Raw genomic sequence first — 20308 nt, 5'->3', positions numbered from 1 at the left:
CCCATATGTTTTAAATTTAAAAATCAATTTTGTGTGTATATGTATATTCACATCGAGATACATTTCTTTTATTACCTTGTTCTCAATGCAATATAAGTTGTCCATCAGCAACTGTAATTTGAAATGGACCAAATAAGAGGTTTTTAGCTATTCCATATGAAAAACAGTTTCCATTACAAAAAACACTGAACTCTAATGCAAACAGGATTATGTTTTTAAACCTAAACTATAGTTTTAGTTTTATACGGGAACATTTCGAGTTATTTAGATAATAAACTTTTTGAAAACTTCGGCAAAACTTGAGAAAAAGAAAATCCAAATCAATTCTGAAGAGCATTGTGGTGTTTTCTAGCAGTGCTTAAAAACTTCTTTTCTGATCACATTCATTACCATTTTTCTTGAATGTACACATTATGTGATCCCCGAACCTTTTATTTTGGAAGTTTGTAAGCAACCAGATATGCAGGCAAGATACGTGCATAAAATTCTCACTGTCCCTCTGCAAAGCACACTGAACAATTTTAAATACTTCAGAATTTTTTTTTTTAAAGGAACATTTCATTTGGGCTGAACAGATTTGCAAGTTTTAACATGTGAATTAGTGAATACATTTCAAGGGCTTTCAGCAATTATGGTTTCAGTCCTGGCGTGGGTAGGTCCATCTGGAATGGCACTCACAGTCTCATGAGCATTGTGGTGTTGTCATTTTGAGGCACAGCTGCTCTACTATGCCCACGTTGCAGCTTATTTTCGGGAAAGCAAGGCACTTACTGTAATAGCAATGCAGACATTTTATGCATACTTGGAGTAACATAAAATAAGTTAATATTTTTGATTAAAGTGAGGTCTTATAATTTATACATCTTTTATAGAAGCAACTAAATGATGTATTTAGGATGATTAAAAATAGGAAGAGGTTTGAAAAGGAGTCATTTTCACTCCTGCTCCAGCTCCTAGGGTGAGGGTTTATGAAAAAACACTGATGCGAAGAATAGCCATCGATCTGAAAAGTGACAAACTCTTAAAACTGCTGAACCAGGGGCACTTTGACTGTCTTCACTTCTGCAATGTGGGACGACTTCTGGATAATGCAGCTGGTGGTCCCCTGCAGCTTGTCTTTTCCCTGTGCGAGATTTGTTAAGGCCATGGCTGCATTGATCTCCTTCCAGTACGTGTCGTCCTTGCTCGGTCCCTTTCTATTAGCTGCACTAGATTTAAGCAGAACAGAAAGAAAATGATCAAACTCACTGCAGCGTACGTAGAGAAGACCACCACTGAAAAGCACAAATGGCAAATAAAAACATACCGCTCACCTGTCACCCTTACTGGATCTATTTTCCAGAGTGTCTGTAAAGAAAAGCAAAAATTTGATTACTTTTCTTTTTTGCTATCTTTTTGAATCTCAGGCCTTTCATCATTAATTACAAGGAATGAAAGTTCGTCAGGAAACATGTTGAAAACTGATTACACTTTTTTTTTTTTTACAACAAAGGTGTGAAAAAAAATCTCTTTGCAAAGAAGCAGGAATAAGATGAGAATACGTAATAAAGAATAAAAAGTAGCTCTCATAAACATACAAGCATCTGAGGTTAATTTGTTCTGAGACACTGATTGGGCATTTTGGTGAGAAGGGCGATGGCACAGGGAAAGAGTGCTGACTGTTCCGGGGCAGCTTCTTCTGGTCTCACCCCACTGCTCGCCGGCCGTGTGCCTTTGGGCAGATCGTGATGCTGCATGAGGTCTGGGGTACAGCCTCCCGAACTATAAAATAAAGGGGTTCCTAGATGGTCTTCAGGGTGCCTGTGGCTCGGCAGTCTATGATTTCATGGAAATCAAACCTTCATCTCAGAAAAAGGACTGGCAGATAGTCCCCTCTGGCGAGTCAGCCGATGAATAACAGACCCAGTGCTGACAGCAACGCAGGATTCCTGGCGGATTGGAATGAGCAGGCACTGGTCTGTGAGCTCCGCACGGACCCCTCATCCTGCAGGACATGAAAGTCAGGCTTGCTGCTTCACTCAGAGCACGAATGTCTATCAAAACCACACCTTATAAAGGAAGACGAAATGGGTTCTTGATCTGGATTAACCCTCTCTGGGGGAGCTCCTCTGGCCAAAAGAACAAGGTATCAGGAACACAAAAACAGACCTGCTGGAGGGAAAGAGGGGCAGCGGCATGGCACGGGAGGTCAGAGCACAGAGTGGGGCTGGAGCTCCCAGCAGCCTGAGAGACACCAGAAACACAGTGGCTAAACCTCCACCACCAGCACCACCACCAACAGCAACAAACACCATTGAGAACCTACAGAACGAAGCCCTGCACCCCATACAAGAAGCACGAGGAACAGGGAGTTTGCTCACAGCGTCTTTGAGCTCCACGGCCTGTGGAAAACTGGCTTTTCCTGCCCTCAGTTCTCTCCCTTTGTTCTCCTCCCCTAACTCCCTGGCAGTGCTCAGAGCTAGTTTGCCGTGGTGCAGCCTGATCTCCAGCCCTGGGCCCCCAGAGGGTCGTGGAACTCGGAGAGACTTGGGGGGTGGTTGGTCAGGGACATGATCATAATACAGTCCAACCAGGGCGACATTTCCCAGGGACGCGACCGTGTCGACAAGGCAGCTAAACCTTGATGCCCTCGATGGATGAAAAGAATCATGGAAAGCTGTTAACACACCCCGCGTCAGGCCAGGCAGTGTAGACCGGGAGATGGGAACGGTCACTGTGAGCTCTTCGCACAGCCCTTCACTCAGGGCCACCCTACCTACCCCGCCGAAGAAGACGAGCAAACACAACAAAAGTGCGTAGTGAATAAATGGCAAGGTTGTTACGAAAAGTAAATGAGATGAAGTGTGTCTGGCCCCAAATGGAACAATAAACGTTAGTCCCTTTGGTCTCCTTTCGTTTCAGGGATCTTTGGAAAAATAACTGGATTCCTGAGTCATTGGTCACCCTCTGGAGCCCTGCTAGCCTCTGGATCTTTTGGCCCCTACGAGGTAGGCCTGGATGGTTAGCTACACCTCTGCTGCTTGATAATTTTGGAATTATAATATTGCTTATGTAAACAGAAGAAAAAGAATGACAACTTTGAATTCACAGAACCCTCATAATCCTAGTTTACAGATCACGTCCTACATGTGGGCACAATTCCAAGCACTTTGTGTCTTAGCTTATTCAGCATTAGTGTCTCTGCTGTCTGTCAAGTCTTTCTCCGTTTGGTGCTATTAACTGCAAATCTTTGCTCAAAAATGACAGATACAAGGCACTACCAGAACAGAGAATAAGTCAGTGCCTTTGTTTAGGACAAGAAAAGCTAACAATATTGGACATTTTACAGAGAGGAAAAAAAAATGAGTTAGGCCTTTGCTCAATTTTGCCCACAAATTGCAACAATTCTGTTGCCAAAGTGAAGCAATAGGTTATGGAGATATTTATCCAATGGAAAGACTTGGCAAAAGCAGAATAAGTTCCATGAAGGTTAAATAACATTAGGGAAATAACAAAACATAATTTAGAAAAGACCATGTAACTGATGCTCTGGCTTACAAACGAAGCTGTCTCGCATGTACACAGGGGACCAGCATCCGATTCCCCACCTGGATGGTCAACAGAGTGCAGACAACAGGAAGGAAGCCTGTGGCTGCCGACTCTGTAGGTGGAAGGAAGACACGTAGGTCCCTGGGAACGTCCACAAGAGCTTGTTTAAGGTGAAGTGTGAACTAGGATGTTCTGCATCCCTGCGGCCGGCCAGACGCTGTGAGCACCAGCCCCCCGTGGCTGCCTGCCAGAATCCTGCTACCAAGAAACAAGTTTACTACGGCCAACCGTGAAGTTATAAAACTCTGCTTACTCTTGGGGTGTATGTGTTTTACAGTTTGGTGCCTATGAAAGTACCTTTGAAGTGTAAACACAGAGACCCCGCTCCCCGTTTGGGTATTCTTAATTAGTTTCACGAATTTCAACAATGTCCTCGCAGCAAAGATGAATCCTGTAATTTATTTCTAAGGCAGAGAGGGCACTTAGTTCAATGTCATTTGGTATGGATTCAGGTTCCTTTCCCAGCAACAGAAGAAAAGGCTTCATAAAAAGGAATGAAGAGAAGACACACTTTGCTTCTCTGTCAGTAGTAAATGTTAAAACAGCATGTAACGAAGTTCGACGTCAAAGATTTCAAACCAACAAGCAAAAGCTGACTACTGGGGGGTCAAAAGCTGCTTTGGGGGCATCTCCATGCCGAGGGTGGTTTTGGTGCACAACATAAATTGGTGCTGGGAGGGCGTGCTTCTGCTGCTACTGCTGGCAAGCTGCCCGCGTCGCTGGGGTTCTGTGCATCCACCTCCTGCAGAGCAGCGGTTCCCAGAAGCACCAGCAGAAGGCAGACAGCAGACAGGGGCCCTTTTACTCTGAAACATTTTTACTTTTGTAAGAAAGAAAAGGACTATAAGCATCTGGCAATCCGGGGAGACTGTTTTCTCTTCCTGATGCTGAGATGAAATCTGGGGAGACGCCCCAGCGGCTTTAGAGAATGGAGGTCGTTTGACGGGGACTCAGAAAATTTACAATCCGCTCATTCTATTAAATGTGCTAAATGTGAAATGTTCTTTTTCGTGTGTTCTTTTCCTTGGACGTATAAACTCACCGGCACTTATCTGGTTCAAGGATTTTGTATCTCTTCGGCCAGTCGTCAGTATCTAAGCAGCGGTGGGTTTCTGAGCCACCACTCGACGCCACTTCAGCAGACAGGAGGTCTCTCACCAGCTCCCTCCAGAAGTGGTGCCCAGTAGCTCAAGAGAGGACGTGACAGGAGCAGGAAGGGGTCTGACAGACGCCCGCCCGCCGTTACCGCCCAGGCACAGACCCGGGTCCGAGGCCAGCTCAGCTGCGTCTCTCACTCTGCAAGTAGCTTGGCTCTGCCGGTCCCACGTCTGAGCTAAAATGCCTTTTTAGATCCCAAGGTTCCAAAAATCAGCTACGCTGTCAATTATCATAAAAGCAACTGGTTGGCAGGAACAACTTACTGAACCAGCCAAAAGAGCGTGTTTTAAGACCAAAAAAGAAAAGGAATGAAAAAAAGAGATGCGTCGTTAGGAAAATCTTGGATGCTGTAAAACCCAAACCATGTTGAAACTTAAAATGGGGCTATCCTCAGTTTGGACATGTGTTTCCTTATAAAGTTAAGTAGAGAAACAATTATAAAGAAAATTCAGTTCTACTGCAACTCGAGATGTGCAAGCACAAAGCCCTGTGGGCAAAGTGTCCATTCAAGTTTGAGAAATGCAGTTTAGAAATATTCATTCTGATATATATTACTGAGGTAATAATTCTAGTCATAAAAAGAGACAAAAATATGGTCAAATCTTTTGCACTGAGATTTTTTTTCAAATTTAATCAGTAAGTCCTGTTTTAAAATGTTCCACAAAATACTACTCACACCACTGAAAGGTAAATAAAATTAAGAAAACAAGTATTTTTAATTAAATAATCTAAAAATCATATATTATATGTTTCCCTAAATTAAAATGGAAAGAGAGTTCCAGACGCTTGACAAATGTGCCTTCTCACACTTGGTCGGTTTTGGAGCCGATGCTGGAGAGAGCAGATGTGGACAGCCAGGCTTTAGTGTTTCTGGTCTCGGGTCCCGAGAGACCCTGGCGCACAAGACCAGTTTCTGGAGCTATTTACATACTTGGAACAACTGAGATAAAGCACGAGACTCTGGTGAGTCGGGTAGATATAAAGCCTCACTGAATATTCTGAAATACCGATCGCTCCAGATTTGCAGGAACTCACACCAGACAGCATCGACCCCGTCTCTCTCTACTTCCCCACACTCTGGATCTGGGCTGGGCTCACACACCCCTACACACTGGTTCCACCGCGGCTGGACATTTCTTTACTTTTAAAAATAGCATTTGTTGTTGTTCTCTAATAAGAAAGGCATGCAGGTTCGCTGCAGAAAATCCAGGAAAAAGTGTAAAAGAGAAAATAGAGGGCACTGACGGATAACTCAAATTAATATTTGGATGTATCGACTCCCAAAGCAAGTTTATATACATTTTTTAAAAAGGAGTCATTTTGTACGTGTTTTATTTTAAGATTTTTTTTTGATGTGGACCATTTTTAAAGTCTTTATTGAATTTGTTACAATATTGCTTCTGTTTTATGTTTTGGTTTTTTGGCCGCGAGGCCTGTAGGATCTTAGCTTCGCCACCAGGGATCGAACCTGCATCCCCTGCATTGCAAGGCGAAGTCTTAACCACTGGACCGCCAGGGAAGTCCCTGTATGCGTTTTAGAACTTGCTTTTTCACTGAACTTCTACTTCTTCCTTACCCTTTTGTTAACAAATAAGATAATAATCTATCATTTGGCTTCCCCTGATGTGGCAATGTTTTTTTTTTTTGTTTTGTTTTTTTGTTTCTTGTTTTTTCGCCTGTGAAAAAGAAACAGCTTGAAAGAATTCAAAATCCAGCTTCGCCCGGTTTAAACTTGAATTTTGAGAGTCTCGAATGTTACAAGAAGGGGTTATCTTTAAAACAACAATTACTAGCATTTCATCATTTAAGCAATCTCAGTTGATAAAGCCACCTTCAAAGACCATGGCAAGGTCTAATGCATTATTTACATAGAAAGCCTATTAAAAACCTATTAAACACCTTTTCTATACCTTTTGCTAGTATTTTAGACCATAGAGATACAAAAAATGACTTTTTTTCCTCCTTATTATTGAATCTGTAACATCAAAAAACCAGTCCAAATCACAGAATAGGAAATCTAAAGCTCCGTTGAGCTCATCCTCAGACTTTAAATTAGAGAGACATTTTAATAGATTTGATATCCCTAAAATCACTCTTGCATCGCCAGGACTGAATTACTGCTAAGTAACTGCTAGACAGCTGTTGCTGCATCACTTTAGGGGAAATGTCTGAGGTTATCCTCTCTTTGGGGGTAGTTAGAGCTTTTGAATAAGTAAAGATAAATCATCCCAAGTGATTTTGCTCAAAAAGGAAGGAAAAAAAAAACCTACCCAACAACCTGTAACACTTATCTGTTGATGCTTTTTCCAGTGCCATGGACTGAAGGTGAATTACACTTTAAAGCTTCAGCATGACAGGAAGAGATTGCACCAAAACTTGGTGAATATCAAGGCTATCGCTCATGGAAGGATTAGTGAAGCCTTTCGGAATAGTGAAAATTATAAAATGAAACCCGCCTCATCTTCATGGATGGAGCTGGTATTTCTTTTCCCTTTGCAATATACTAGTTAAATTATTTATCCTGAGGCCTTAAAGAATGAGTGGCTTCCAAAATTATTTCAGAGTTTAAAGAAAATCTTTTCCAAAAATTAAGCCAGTGTTTCCTCCAGCCATGACTTCCACCATCTGGAGAAAGATTCTTTTCCTTCCTGCCACCTCTCACGTGGGCTGGCCTCTCACTATAGCTAATAGTGCCCAGATGTCCTGGATCCGCAGGGTCCCCACCGTCAGCTGCCTTTCTGTCAATGCATCCTCCTCTCTACCTCCTCCCAGGAAATAAAAAAATTAGAAACCACACCCCTCTATTCTGGACCAATAGTGAAGACTGAGGTAGCTGACACCTCAAAGCTTTCAGGATAGGTTATAGTTCCAGTAACAACAGCAGAACATCTTTATTGTTCCGGGAGCACCCATGACCGTGGCTAAACCTCTAAGTATCGATGGGCTCCCTATCAGTCAGGGAGCTCCAGAGCCTTCCTACGGCTCTTCTGATTATGCAGAGGAAAAAAACTTGAGGCTGGTGGCTCCTTATTAATTCCCAGCTGAACCTTTGTTCTGGTAAAACGCACAGTTATTCTGACCTCATCAGTCTGGACTGGAGGACTAAAGGCACAGGAAGTGGGACCTGTAATTTGAATGTAACTTTTCAAATAAGCAGAGTACCACCCAATTAGAATGTCTCAACTCCACTTTTCATGTTTTCCACTAAAGATATTAAAGGTCCTCAATGCTAAGTTACTCTGTGCTCCGACTTTCTCACCTAGAAAGCAGGGCTAATCACACTAGACTCAGGTTATGAGGATTTCATGTTTTCTAAAACACTTAGAAGAAAGCTTAAGCATGTATACCAAGAACTATATAAATCCTTGTAAAAATTTCTAAAAATTGGGCTTCCCTGGTGGCGCAGTGGTTGGGAGTCCGCCTGCCGATGCAGGGGACACGGGTTCGTGCCCCGGTCCGGGAAGATCCCACATGTCACGGAGTGGCTGGGCCCGTGAGCCATGGTCGCTGAGCCTGCGCGTCCGGAGCCTGTGCTGTGCAACGGGAGAGGCCCCAACAGTGAGAGGCCCGTGTACCGCAAAAAAAAAAAAAAAAAAATTAACCTCTCCTCTCACTGTATTTTTACATCTAGAATATGGGGCTGAATGTAGTGATCAGAAAACATAGTATTGTTCAGAGGTTTAATATGAAAACCATTATGTAAGGATGAAGTATTTTAACTCTGGCCAAAGCCCATGAGCTCAGATTAATGCATTAATTGTGCAGAATCTATCATCTTCAAAGACAAAATGGCTTTTCTGATGCTACTTTGTGCCAGAGTACTATAACATGCCAAGACAAAGAATACTGGAGCCACATTAAAGAATATCCACTAACTTTAAGTGTCTAATGGATTTTGTTACTTCATTTTCTCAAGGGGAATATTGGAGATGTTACCCCAAATGTTTCATCCATGAAAGCTAGGTTTCTAGCCAAAGTCTCAGAAAATGACTTCCTAACTATACACAAGTAACTTCTGTGTGTGCCCGTGTGCTGCAAGGGGCATTATTGTTTATAGAAGTGCTCCCTTCCACATGCACGTTGGGCTACTAGTTCTGAAAACAGGGTGGTCTTACTCTGATTCTTAGCTGAACTTTAATTTTGTCCCAGTGTCCCAACACTGACATTCATCCTCTAAGTTGTGCAATAGCACAAGGGCTACATAATAGCTGCCACACCACAGTTCTAGGAGGCTGATGTTTAATAAACATGTAGCTGAATAGCGTTAGGTTACAATGTACTAATACGACTTTCTTCAGCAAAAAAAGGCCTTGTAAATGGAAAAATGTGCATTTGCTCTAATCTAGAAACTGGCTGGAAAGTCTGGCTCCATCCATGTATTTTCAAGCTCTTCAGTATCTCTGAAAAATCATCAAAAAGTACTTTTGCTTTGATATATGAACTGAAGTGTATCTTTGAGTTGGCTCACATTATGGCCATGCTTTTCAAATTCCTTAAATTACCAGAAATGACACTTCAGACTAGGAGATCTTGCTGTTAAACCTGTCTGAATGCATTAACACCAGAAATGACACAACAAGAGAGGTGACGTTCGCCAACCCCTTGGATCTTTCAGAAGAGGTGCAAGTGACAGTTCTCTACTCACAGTTCGTCTGCTGTACTTATTAATAGAAAAGAAGCATATTTTAGACATAAGATGAACAGTATTACCAGTCCTTCTCCTACATTTCAGATACATTTTGATGCTCCTAATACACTTAAAATGTTAAAATTATACTTGGCATGTCAGTGTTCTATGTTCACACATTTCTACATTTAAAGGTTCTGTGATTTTCTGCTTTTAATTTCAGAAACAGTCATTTAACGTCTAAACTAGGGTGGGGAAGGACTTTCAAATGAAAATTGGGAAGATCTTTGTTCATGGTGTTGAAGGTGGGAGAAGCTGAAAAGCAGGGAGAGGCATAAAGATGAGGAAGAAGGCCTTGCAGGCCTGGGCTGTGGCTATGGGTCCGAGTGTCCCTAGTCTAGAAGTCTTCTGATGACCCGATCTGACCAAGAGAAGACCAGATAATCACTAGGAATCTACACCCCAAACCATTCATTAAATTCCAGTGGTATATAGATCCTATTTCCCTGCTATCACCTAAATGTAGGATACAAGAAATTTCTAGAAGAGAGTAGGGGATAAGTTGCTTTCACCTAACAAGTTGATCTATTTGGGGAGAAAACAAAAACATTTCATAGATCAAACCCACCTTTTTGTACAATAATTTCTCTAAGGCACAGGATGTATCTTAGGACCATAAGAAAATAGCTGGCGGTTTCACTAGGAACAGGGCGTCAGTGAGTCATTTATGTGCGCCGCGTCTCAGGTTCACCTATAAAACAGGGATAACAGTAACCCCTCCTTCCTGGGCTTGCGGTGAGGATTAAATGAGGTGCCCAGTGTAAAGTTCGTGGAACAGAGCCTGGTGCACAGGAAGGGCTTCGGTGTCACGACTTCCTGAGTGAAGTGAAGCTGTCAGTCGACCTTTACCAGCTGAGGGGGCCACCCCAGGTCCCTTGGGGGTGCCGAGGGTCCTATGGCTCAGTAGGATCCGTCAGGGCTGTGTTTAATGAACCAAGTTCCTGATTCTACCTTCGTATCAGTAGCAGATATAACATTTGTATTAGGAAAATGCCATTCAGAAATGGGTGACTCTAGGTTCAAAATGCTTTTGTCTATTTTTGCTTAAACATGAATATAATACCACTTAAAAAATGCCTTTTCTTTGGGGGGGGGGAATGGTGTAATAAAAGTTTACTTGCATTACTTTCCCCAGGTATTACAGTGTTTGCTATGCTGTGATGTATATAGTTCAGGGAGAGTCATTACAAATACAAACTGGAGGATAAAGGGACCCAAGATTTTCATTGTAATATATTACACAATACTTCAGGATAATCAAATCACCCTCATTCTCTTCTAACTGGAACAGCTATGGCAATAACAGACTGTTATAAGATCTGTGTTTTCTGTTTTGAAAATAAACACATAGGCCCAGCTCTATATTGCTGTGATGGTGGAGACTTTTATTTTTGGGAGTCTTATATTTTTTTAAATTTTCCTTTGGGAAACAGTAATCCAGATGGGGGTCATCAAAAAGTAATTATTCAACCTAATGTGGATTTTTTTTTCTTTCTAGGGTAGGATGAAAAGCTTTTATAAACTCAAGTAAACTTAGTTTCTGCTGCCCTTAGAAGAATATTTTGTTCAGGCCTGCCTCAAAAAGAACAGAGCGTGGTGTTATTATACATTGTGATGAGGTTTACAAACAGTTTTTGGTTACTTTTAATCTGTTATTTTTAAAGCAGCCCTGAGAGGTACCTGGAGCTAGATGATCTCTAAAGAGGAACAGGGATAGGGGAACAGAACCACCATGCAGACAACGTGGTCACCCCCAGGACCAAAATCACTACAGTAGAGCTCAGTGGTCAGGATGCTGAACTGAGCAGTGACAGGGTCCTGTCTAGGCCTGCTGGTGGCTTTGCTTTTGAACAAGAGCAGAAATGGCAGAGCATCTGGGACCAAAGGGCTGAACAGGATCAAAGTGCTAATGGTCATCACCTCGAAGCCACCCAGAGGTCCAGGGACAGGCTGAGAACTAGGAACGACCCTCGGCCGTGTCTGCTGGAGGGTGAGCTGAGCCCCTTCTTCCTGCAGAGCACGTGGGTCCCTCCTGTGCTGGGACCACCACCCACCACCGACGACCCAAATTAGACACATAGGCTCCACGCTACAGCCTTAAGCAATGCAGTCTTCAGGAGGGGTGTTTCTATCACAAGATAGTAAAAATACAGTACTTAAACATGAAGCAAAGAAACTAAAGAAAGAAAGAGCAAACACTCTTAGGGTCTTAGATAAAAAGAAAAAATACCAGAGCTTGATGACTATCAGAAAGAAGAATGAGTATAGCATACAGAAAAGTTCTCGTAAAGCCATTTCATGGAAATTTAAATGCAGAAGAATGGCATGTTTGCATGACTTAAATATATTTAAATGCCAAGCAGCTGCCATACATAACGCCCTGTAAATGTCATAGCCTGTTTTAAAAGTAAATAAGATCCCTCAAAAATAAAAGAGAAAACATATTTGTTTTAATCATTAAAAACGACTGATTTAGAGAAATGGACAATGAATCCAATATTATTTTTGGACTAAAAGCAATCCTCCGTAATTCCTGATATTTTCTACCCTTTCACATACTTTCTGATGACTTCAGAGAGAAATATATTTTAGCCATCAGTTGTGTAAACTAATTTTAAACTAAACAAAAGAGAGACAGGGAAAAGCAGAAAGCTGTGCAAAACCAGAGAAGAGGATCAAAAATTACATTTGTAGGACCAACCAGATCCACTTAGTCACACTTTTGGGTTTGGTGATGGGATATATACTATATATACTCAAAAGTGATTTAAATATTAAATTATCTCTAGACAACCAGAAGTAGGTGATGAATGAGCACTGTGAAGATCACAGTCACTGCCGTGAATCAAAGGACTACACAAAACAGCCTGGCTTTCACACTCGAGGGTAAACAAACTACATACTTTCATCATGAAAGCACAAAAACTTGCCCCTTCTTTGGGTAATGACAGCCAGGAAAATCCTAATTCCTTGCAAGATTCCCAGGCTCTCGCAGGCATATGGTCTCTCCCCTCCCTCGTGGTGACTCCCCACACTCAGAAGGGGAACGCAAAAAGGGCAGAACAGTTACTCACAGAAACTAAAGAGCTGGGAAGGCTCCTGAAACAACAGATGTGCCACAGCGTTGCTCACTGTATCCTCTGTTGTTTTAGGGGTCTGTCCTGTTAGACGCACCCAGTTACAGCCAGCAGGAGTGAGCCACTCATTACGCATACGGTTTGCACATGGGTCCAAAGCCAGGGGAGCTAAAAGCATCTATTGAACAAGGGAGGAGAAACCGTCCTTCCCGGGCCACCACAATGGGAGCTGAACACAGGACGTTACAGACACACCGGAAGAAGTGAGCCATTGTTCCATTCAGGCCTCGGGAGGCATTTAATCACACAGCCCTCAGCACAAGATGGGAATAGGAGTTAGTCGGTCGGGCTTTTTAGAAAATATATTTCTCTTATTTTCCAAACTCTAAGTAACTGGATATATTATCCAACTGATTTTCAGCCTACTTTAGGAGACAGATACTGAATGATATCACTTATATGTGGAATCTAAAAAATAAACAAATGTGTACAGCAAGACAGAAGCAGACTCACAGACAGAACAAACTAGTGGTTACCGGGGGAGAGGGAGGGGCAGGGGAAACTGCTGTGTATAAAATAGATAAGCAACAAGGGTCTATCGTACAGCTCAGGGAATGTGGCCATTATCCTGTAATAACTTTTAACGGAGTGCAATCTGTACAAGTACTGACTCAGTATGCTGTGCACCTGAAACTAACATAAATACTGTAAATCAACTATACTTCAATTTTAAAAATTGAATGATCTTCTTAGAAAAAAATAAAATCATGAGATTTAAAAAAATTAAAAAATAGAAGTTATTTTATTAGATAGCTTATTGGATAATAGATAATAGATTCTTACTTGGACAAAAGGATGCACCAAAATCCTTTCTTTCAAAGTGAAAGGCAAAGGAATCTGTATTTGTGCTGATTTATAGGACCCCCTGGAGAAGCATAAAGAAATGAAGGATGTGTAATGATGAAAATGCACCGAATTAATTATTCACGAGTAATCGTCATCATCATAAAAATAATTAGCAGGGCTAGGAAAAGCAGAAAGTGGGCCCAGAAATGAAAAAAAGATGATTATTTTTATACTGGAGAAAAAAAAAGGAGATAATGGGAGTTGTGTGGGGCAAGTGTTGAAAGCATCTGTCAAAAGGCTGCTTGAGAAATGGGAGTCCCAGTTTATGATTAATTGAAAAATTATTCAAATGGAAATTCCATGCTAATGTTAGCAGTCTTTAAGACAGAGAAAGAGAATAACCCAATTAGTTACTCAAATTCCTACAGCTGCTTTTAATGGGATTAGTGCCTTTTTTTGGTTTATCTTGAATTGAGAAATTGAGTGCACCTGTTCACTGCTAATCAGTGTGAACTGTGAGGGGTGGAATCCACTTAATCACACTCTCCCCTGCAACAGTAACGTGCAACGGGAAGAGAGTAGATCTGGAACCAGAGAGCTTGGGGGTCTGAATCCCAGCACCGCTGCTTACTAGCATGTGGTTTGGGGAAAGTCGGTTAATATCTCTGCGTCTCATTTTTTTTTCTCATCTGTAAAATAGACACAAAATACGGAACAATGAAGACTGTTGCAGAAATTAGTAATAATCACTGCAAAACACCAGGCAGCCAGGAATTCTCAATAAAGAGCGGCTATAATTATTCCACAATTGCAAACTCTTTTTGTAGTGGCAGCAAACTAGGATGCAATGTTGAAGATTTACCCTGAAATGGAACAGATAATGAATAACACAACAATTCAAAATAGTTCTTTTATTTGAGTTGTCTCCCCTGGGTCACGGGCAGGCATGTTATGTCTCTGACACTCTAGCGTGGAAAATTCCCCAAAGGGCAAGACTGCATATTATGGAGACTTCAGTTTTGCAACGGATTTTGGAGAAGGTCACTTAAGTTGCTTAGTAGCCATAATATGCAAAACATTAGAATGGAGTCGTCGATGAGAGTGAGAACGCGCATACCAAGGCAAATTCCAGGATTATGTCAGCAACTGGTCTTTTGCTGCTCATTTTTGGGGTTGGCGCACGTAGCTGTTATTGGACTGGCAGCTTGCATGTGTTATCCACGCAATCATATAGGTATGCTAGCGTGTTTAATCTTAATTGCTCAGAGAAAGTTTTAAATTGTGAAGATCTTTACTCAAGATAGAATATGGCATTTGGATCTGGGGAAACAGCTTTGGAAAATGCCCAGTTTTTAAAAGACAGGTCTCTAATCTTTGTTATTAAAAAAGTTCTATGAAGAGCTCACTGACTGATACAATTCCACAAGGAAAAAAATAACTACTTAAAACGTACATCACCTAAAAGACCTTAATTGTATCACTGCTTTATCCTAAGCAGCTGTACTTGGTATCCTTAAATCGGAGTAAGAATATATGGGTCATTTCAGTACTCCCAACATCTTACAAAGCGACCAACATTTATTAAAAAGTTCTTCCCACTGCACAGCAGAATGGGAGACATACTCAACTTCCCTTGGAATTTCTGTGCCATCTTTGGATGCCTGGTGCTCTCATAGAGAATGGATAACAACGCTACAGTGAAGCTGAACTTATCCAAGTGAAAACCAAAATTTTTTGAGTATCAAATGGAAAATTACACTTTGTACACAGCATTTTACCCTCCCCCCCCCCCAGCTTTTGGGGGCATAATTAAGGTCCAGGCCAACTTATCACAATTCACAGTGGTGACAACAATATCTATCAAGCATTTTGCAAGTCATAAATGTGCAATTAATCTCATTTCCTTTTTGTGCACACTTATATCATTTTCCCCATTTTACAACTGAGACTCAGAAAAGCTGACTGACAGGTCCGAGGCTAAACTTAGTAAACAATAGGGCTGATACTAGAAGCCCAATCTTTTAATTTTAAGTGCAATAGAATGGGCTCTTCTCCATGGTGTCTTCATTTACCGCTTTACAAGTTCATTGGTTGGTCCAGCAAACATTTACTGAACGCACTCTAAATGTCAGGCACTGTGATAGGCCCTAGAAATACAGTAAGTCCCCTACACACGAAAAAGTTCTGTTTCGAGAGCACGTTTGTTAAGTCCAACGAAGTTAGCCTCGGTGCCCAACTAACACAGTCGGCTCTACGGTACTGTGCTGTAATAGGTTTATAATACTTCTCACACAACACATAAAAATCAAACAAACAAATAAAACATTTTAATCTTACTGTACAGTCCCTTGAAAAGGACAGTAGTCCAGTACAACAGCTGGCATCCAGGGGCTGGCATTGAGTGAACAGGACAGAAGACTTACTGACTGGAGGAGGGAGAGCAGGTGGGAGATGGTGGAGCTGAAGCAGATCGTCAGCAACAGGAGACGCCAGCTACATCACCGCCGCCACGTCTTAGCAGTACCAGCTACATCACTGCTGCTTTTACACTTGCTTCCAGCCAACCTGGGCTTGAAATAAAGATACTGCACTACTGTGGTCTACACAGTCCTGTACAGTGAAGTACACAAAAGCACGACCACTTGCAGAGGATGCACGCACGTGACAACTAACTCATGTGACCGGACACGTGAACACATGTTCGCATCTTTGAAAGCTCGCGACTTGAAGGTTCGTATGCAGGGGACATACTGTACGAATTACAGGTGGGTCTCACCCCAAGCAACTCACTGAGTAAATGACAAGAGCTCAGTGTGACTAGTGCTCTGGGGGCCCTGAGTGGGGCTCTGAAGTGGCACCCTCTGGGGCGGCAGAGAAGAGGCCGTGGGCAGGTGCGTCCAGCAAGCACCCTCCTCCATTCACGCCTGCACCCAGCCAGCGTCACCACCATCTGAGCACCAGGACACAGTAAAGACGGGAAAGCACCGGCCAAGGTACAGATGAGTGGGGGCCACTGAGGCGAAGATGGGGAGCAGTGTTCCAGGTGAAGGGGCAAAAGCTGTGTGAAATGGCAGGGCGGTGCCGGCACCGGACCTCTGTGTCACATCTTCCTGTGCAGCTGAAACGAATGAGGCGTGCGAGGGGGCAAGTGGGAGATCAGCAAAGGCCGGGTGCTGCGGGGTTCCTGGGTTTGGGTGCCAGGAGGAGGAAGGTGAGTGCCACCCTGAAAGGATGTGTAACAGTGACATGATCGGACATGGATTTCAGAACCATCCCCCTTGCCTTCGTGGAAGGTGAGATCGAGGCAGGAACTCAGGAGAGGAGTGGGGATGGAGGACGCAGCAGTGAGGACGCTCGCTCGGGGGCAGCCCTGCTGAAGGGTAGATGGGGTCTGGGAGCACGAGGCCGGAGCCTCTATCGCCTCTGGGTCTGCCTCCAGTGACTGGGTGGGTGGGGATTCTCTGAGTCCGGAAGGAAGGAGGGAGAGCACGTTTCAGCTTGGAGGGCACGGCCTTCGGGAGTCTGACGGTGACACGCTGAGAGTTGGAAGTGCTTTGAGGGCCTTCGAATGTGGATGCTGATGTGCTCAGGGATGCAGGACGCCGCCCTGAACAGAAGGGACTCAGCGTGGCCACATTACATAGCAAGGTATTTAGAAACACTGTGATATTATCTCCTCAAAGTATTCATTGTAACATGGAAATCGATCAGCATATAGGTAAAAGAGGTATACAAATAACTAAATATGGATGGGTCTTACATGAATAATGTTTTAGCACATAGATCTAAGTATCTTCCCATATGCTGGCTAATATTATCCAGCATGTGATTAAAAAAAGTGTCAAATACCAAAGTCTTGAAAGATGAATTATTTTAAAAACTTTATTAGTCCCACCCTTTATCCATACTGCATTTGCTCTCAGAAGGAAATGTACACCCGAAGGGTGAAAAGGAAAGACAGAGTTTTCTTAAGTGAAGGGACAGAAAGAGCAGAGCATGTAGCTGGCTCCCTGCCAGCGAGAGAACCCTGAAAAGCTAGAAGTTTCAAGGCAAGTCTCGACTAATCCACCTTTTACCAAAGTTCTCACTTAAAGTCCACTTTTGACATGAAATATTTAATAGGAACTTTATTTTAACCACGAAGTGCCCTTAAAAAAATGTAACATCAGATTCCATACTAGGCTAAAAGAACGTATTAGGTAAGTGAAAAGAAACATGTATTTTTTTTAAAAAAAAAAGAAAGAAGAAAAAAAGGACTTGTGAAAAGCATAAAGCAGTTAATGAGGATTTCCACTGAAGACCGAACGGTAATGACAATGCAAAGTTTTTTTCCTATTGAGGACACATGCTTCTTAAAGAGTGGTAAGTCAGTAAAGTCCATTTTCTAGTGGCATATTTGGAGCCACAACTTTAATCTGTTGAAATGGCACAGAGACAAAAACCAAAATACAAATAAACAACAACAAAGAAACGTTTTCTTTTAGAAAGAAACTCCAGTTAATTGGCTTCCACTCTCGCGGTTTAAATTCAGCTCCTTAAGGGGGGAATAACTCCCTCAGGAAGGCAGCTTTTTGTTGGGTATGTGCATGATGTTCATTTGTCTTGCATCTAAAAATTAGAACATAACAAGCTTCTAATCATCACTTGTTAATTTGAAACAAAAAGAATTCTTCTTTTCCATTGAAAGCAGACTACTAAAAAAAAAAAAAAAGCAGCATTCTCCAAGGTCATATGCTGTTGGCAAAGCTCAAAAAACCCTTATAGTCCAACTTGCTTATGTTCAGCTGTGTTTACTTAGACTAAACTTGACAAAGTCTGCGTCTGATTATCCTGAGCAGTCATCTGCCCACAGATAAATAGATATTACACAAACTTCTGGAGGGAATGACATTTGGCCTCCATAATTTTGGAATAATTTACTACGTACCCTCAACTTAAAACACCAAAACGATCCGCAATATGTTTGGGGGATCGGAACATAAATATTTCATCTCACAGAGGGAGCAGTCTCCATGACCTTCATGGATTTTAGGGGATTTACTAACGAAGTGGGGAACTGCTCTGGGAGGTGTGGAGCTGTTCTGGAACAGGCAATTTCGAGGCAACATTTATTTCAGACTTTTCAATAACATCAAGATTTCAAGGGATTTCTGTAAACAAACTGTCACTTAAAGAAAAAACTTTCCATCAGTATTTCTGCATCAAGTCTCCAGAACAGAACATGCGTATAAAAATAAGAGTTAACTAAATTATTTCCAGAGACTACATGTTAGAGTAATGTTTACACTATTGGTAGAAAGCAAAAGCTCGGTGTTTTACCACTATTTCTTACACTAAATGCAAAATTTTGCTTTTGGAGTAATGTAAACCATTTCCGTGGCAGAGTCTGTTCCTGATTACCTTAAGAACGGATTCTGGCCCATCTTATTTACTTTGCTTGCTGTTATATTTACATAACAAAAGATAGACATACTTTCCTCTCCAAACTAAGATTGTTTCAAAGGTGGAAGTACTCATTATATCCCCCAGCGATCAATCAATGAACCAATCAATCAACAGATCTTTACTGCATTGTGCTAACAGCCGGTAACACAGTAGTGAGCAAGGAGGAGATGCTTTCTGTCCTCTGAAGTTTGTCTAATGAGAAAACTGATACGTTGAACACATACTGTCATTGTCTAGGTTGCTCATTTTACTTTATACAATTAGGAAGCACATTCCCCCACTGAAACTAACACATTTTCCCCGACTCCTGTCTTATTATTGAATTAAACTAGGGATGGGGTCCTTCATTTGGAATTGGTGGGTGTTTTGTATTGAGGGAGCCTCAGATACTCTGCTGTGCCCGCTCCCTCTAGCAGTTCTGGCTCTGTCTGTAATGGGGTTAGTTTCTGAGTGATTCATTTAACGCTCTCTATTTTGGCTTTTATTCTAATGTACTAAATTTGCTTTGATAAGCACTTTGTGAAGTGAAATAATGTAAACGACGGTACTGCTGCTATTGGAGCAGCTGCCACTCACGCCTAATAAGCAGGGGTTTCCAAATCTCCCTGAAAGGACTGAATCCACTGATAGACCTTATGGCACATTCTCCCATTGTTTTCTCTCATGATGCGTTTGCTTTGTCGGTTCACAAAAGATGATTTTGCATATATAAATAAGGAAGGAATATGTTTTCAAATGTGCATGCCTTTAAAGATCATCTAACAAATCCAGAACACGTGCTGGAGACGGGAGTGTCTTCAGACTAGTATTTGTGAGAGAATACATTAAGGCCTCATTAGCTTTTAAGGCAAAACTGCATCCACAATCATTCTAGAAGGGGCAGGTTCCTCAAATTCAACATGTAGTCAGAGAAGGGAATCCAGGAAAACGAGGGAGTACGAAGTTCTCTTCCGAAGCCCAGCCACGTGACAAAGCCAGAAGCATCTCCAAAGCCACAGATGTACCAGCAAACCAGGTGAAGAAGGCTGCTGCAGCTTGAAAAAGTAACTTTACCACCTTAATATCTAGGTACCCTGAGAGCTGTCTAAAAGAGGAAGGTAAGTGGTGTTAGAAAACAAAAGGGACATTCAAATGACCACACATTTTACTTTTCAAGCATGGAGGGAAGGAGCAGTTGATAGACTTCAAGGAACAAAGACCCTTTGAGGAAGGGAGCTACTTGTGGGTGGCTTCTTAAAAAGGAAAAGTACATTTGCAAATCTTATCAGATTGGACCAAGACACAACTGCATAGAAACTAATACGGAAGCTCATTTTAAAAGGATACAAAACGCCTCCACACGCCAGTTACTGTACACGTGGGCAAGGCTATCGGGAGACCTTGTTACATCTGACAAAGGAGCACGGCCACCAGTATCTCTGGATGTTCAGTTCATTCTCTAAAACGCAGACTTCCACACAGAAGCAACATTTATAGTTATGGATCACTGGCCGCAATCAGTTTGCAG

General features: G+C 42.1%; 1 protein-coding gene across 1 annotated transcript in view; it reads right to left on the bottom strand.

Annotated features, from left to right (window-relative positions):
- Nucleotides 1-964: 964 nt before the first annotated feature.
- Nucleotides 965-20308, bottom strand: part of MKX (mohawk homeobox) — a 58920-nt gene continuing 39576 nt past the window's right edge. Inside the window, exons 5-6 of the mRNA XM_060095516.1 lie at nucleotides 1314-1347; nucleotides 965-1208 (exon numbers count right to left, since the gene is read on the bottom strand). Coding sequence (XP_059951499.1) covers nucleotides 1022-1208; nucleotides 1314-1347 — 221 coding nt within the window. The 3' untranslated portion in view covers nucleotides 965-1021. The remainder of the gene's footprint in view (nucleotides 1209-1313; nucleotides 1348-20308) is intronic.

The sequence above is a fragment of the Mesoplodon densirostris genome, chromosome 4 (genome assembly GCF_025265405.1).
Source record: "Mesoplodon densirostris isolate mMesDen1 chromosome 4, mMesDen1 primary haplotype, whole genome shotgun sequence".
NCBI lineage: Eukaryota > Metazoa > Chordata > Mammalia > Artiodactyla > Ziphiidae > Mesoplodon > Mesoplodon densirostris.
Note: the sequence above shows the minus strand (reverse complement) of the source record. Positions and strands in the feature narration are given on the sequence as shown.